The 2711-nt window shown below is 52.0% G+C and overlaps 1 protein-coding gene across 1 annotated transcript; it reads right to left on the minus strand.

Moving 5' to 3' along the window:
- Positions 1 to 187: 187 nt before the first annotated feature.
- On the minus strand, positions 188 to 645 carry PUNSTDRAFT_139671 (uncharacterized protein; the record flags this gene model as incomplete). The annotated part of the gene is made up of 2 exons (XM_007389399.1): positions 188 to 235; positions 271 to 645. The coding sequence occupies 2 exons, from the start codon at positions 643 to 645 to the stop codon at positions 188 to 190; spliced, it is 423 nt and encodes a 140-aa protein (XP_007389461.1).
- Positions 646 to 2711: the final 2066 nt, after the last annotated feature.

Raw genomic sequence — 2711 nt, forward strand, 5'->3', positions numbered from 1 at the left:
CTATTTGTGAGTCCCGTTTCGACAGCAAGCAAGGTATGGACAGGAAGAAAGGAAGCAATAGGATAGCATTGGTCTCGCCGTAGCGAAAGCAAATGACGGCGAGAAAGCAAGCATGGTTCGTCTGGCAAGAAGGCCAGGAAAGCAAAGAAAGGACGCTGATGGCATGGGACTCAGTAAGGCTCATCGCTCACCTGACGATGCTGGGGGCGGGAGTGGACGTGTTTCCGCCCTGGCCCTAACCGAGCGTTGCGTCCCCCTTTCGCGACCCACCGAGCGTGTCCTACGCCCTCGGAGACTCATGCGCTGGTCGGTCGTGCGCGATTGTGAGCGCGTCGAGACGGAGGGTAGGCGGGGTTCTTGATAGTCCGCTATGCCTTGCCAGTCTGAGCCTTCGTCCCCGGTTCCTTGGGTGCGACCCTGTTGGAATTCGTTCTTCTCTCTCTCCGTGTAAAGGGCGGAATAGGTCGGGTGTTCAATGAGCTCGTCCCTCCGCTCGAACAGGGCTTGCTTCGTCCTTGCCTTGAGCTCGTGTACGTTCCCTCCGGGCTCGACGCCTAATGCTTCTGCGAGCTCTACTAAGGCTGCCCGGTTGAGCCGGTAGTGCGGTTTGTCGAAAGCGTTGTCGCGCAGGGCCCAGGGCGGCATGTTTCCGCTTGCAAGTGTTTAGTGTGCTGATGCTGCCTAGTGGGCCACCTCTACTGACGAGGGAGTCCGGAGGGATGAAGAGCGAGACGCGAGCGGAGTTTCAATTGTCTCCCTCGAGCCCAAGACGGCGCACCGAGCTTCGCTCGGTGCTCGCTTCTGCTGCAGTGCTTTGCGCGTTCATGTTCATCTCATCTCAACACAACAAATCATAAATCGGCCAGCATCCACCGCCTCCGTTGAATCTGTACTCGAGGGCCCGTGCATCAAGGCTCGACGCTCAGCAGTGACATCACCAAAGCGATGCTGAGGTGCCGGCGGACGTCCGACGCCCCCAGTCCTCATCTCCAATGTGTGCCCCTGCGCGCACGATCAGGCGAAGATCACACATCAAGCAAGCAGTAGTCCTATACGGAAACGCTGCATCGCGATCAAGGAGTGTTTGTATTGTGGCACCGCGGTGAACAGCGTCTGGTCGGTTACTCCGGACGCCCGATAGGGTTGAATCACCAGGAAAATCAGATTTGGCTCACCTTGCGGTCTCGCGGGCGAAAACTCTGCGAATGTGTTTGGAAAACCGACAATGTATTAGAGTGTGATGGGTCACCCAACGTAGTCCCATGATCACATTCTCTTGTTGGCCGGCAGCGTGGTGTGGAGGGCGTACGAAATTTCTGTTGAGTTCGACGTTTCAGGTTAGTAATGACTCTGATCTGAAGTTCCGGAGAGTTCTCAGTTCCTTCAAGGCGGACAAGACGCAAGTTTGATTAGTGCGTCGGCTTCATGAAACATGGGACATTGACGCGCCAGTGTCTCTGCAGAGCTACATCACACCTATGATCTGATTATCGAGCTATTTCTACGAGCGCGATTCTGTGATCCCCGCGCCTCGCATCGGCAAAGCATATATAAAGGAACAGTCCAGTCCGTCGACACAGCGAGCAAAGAGACCAACATGCAAGACGAAGTCGAAGCGGATACGACAACCGGTATGTTCAGTCACTTTTCTCTGCCGTGGTGCTCGACTGGCGTTCATAATGACTCATTCCCTTGACCCTTCGCAGAACCTATCACAGTGGGCCCAATCGTTCATGACCAAGATGGTCGCAACATTGACGACGGACAAAAGATCTGCGAATGCGCAAGTAAATCCGATTTGCTCTGCTGCTTTAAATATTATCCAACCACACCTTGCAGCAGATACGTCATCTGAGGCGAACGAACGCTACAACATAGCATTCCAACTCCATCAAAAATTCTGCCAGAACAGCGATCTCGACGCCGCAAAGCAGTGCATCCATCAGGAAATGCCCCCTCTGGCAAATTGTTACATATAGGAATACATAGTTCATAATACGACTATATTCTATTAAAATTTCACAAAAAGGCCAAAAAAACACATAAAACTGTTAAATCATGCCAGATGACTGACCATTTAGAGAGTACTGTCTTGTAGGTACAAGGGTGCTTGAAACCATCAACATAGAAGGTTTTTGCAGTGTCAATCATATTAGCACTGGTCCATGTACAAGGAGCTTAGAGACCATATCTAGGTGTAAGTATTGGAGTTGGGGTTTGGTACTTTACTGCTGACACCTCATCCTTGCATGGCTCCCTCTGTGATATCAGCTCATCCCATTTACCCCTAGCCTATATACACATCCTGCATGTACATGTGAAAAGCCAGATATCTCTGTAGCCAACAACATAGTTATGTACCCTGTAGATCACTGAAGTGATGGCTAGAAAACACTGTTATAATAGTTTAGTCTCAGGTGGTTGATTTCTCTAATGCCCTATTCATTTACCATTGACAGCCTCATGAACTGAAATGTATCTCTATGTACTTTGGGATTGCTATGACATAGAGATACAGTAGCCAACACGGACTTAGGAGATTCAACACGAATGAGCCCGTCACGTGACCTGACCGTGACCATCCTGCCCGGCTTGTCGTCTCAGCCCACCGCGCTGGCAAGTGCGCACGTCGTGCAAGTTCCCGCCGTCGCATCTCGCCCCGACACTTGCAGTGCCCGCTCCGCCGTCCTCAGCTTCCACCCGCTGCCCCT

This window comes from Punctularia strigosozonata (genome assembly GCF_000264995.1).
Source record: "Punctularia strigosozonata HHB-11173 SS5 unplaced genomic scaffold PUNSTscaffold_113, whole genome shotgun sequence".
Taxonomy (NCBI): domain Eukaryota; kingdom Fungi; phylum Basidiomycota; class Agaricomycetes; order Corticiales; family Punctulariaceae; genus Punctularia; species Punctularia strigosozonata.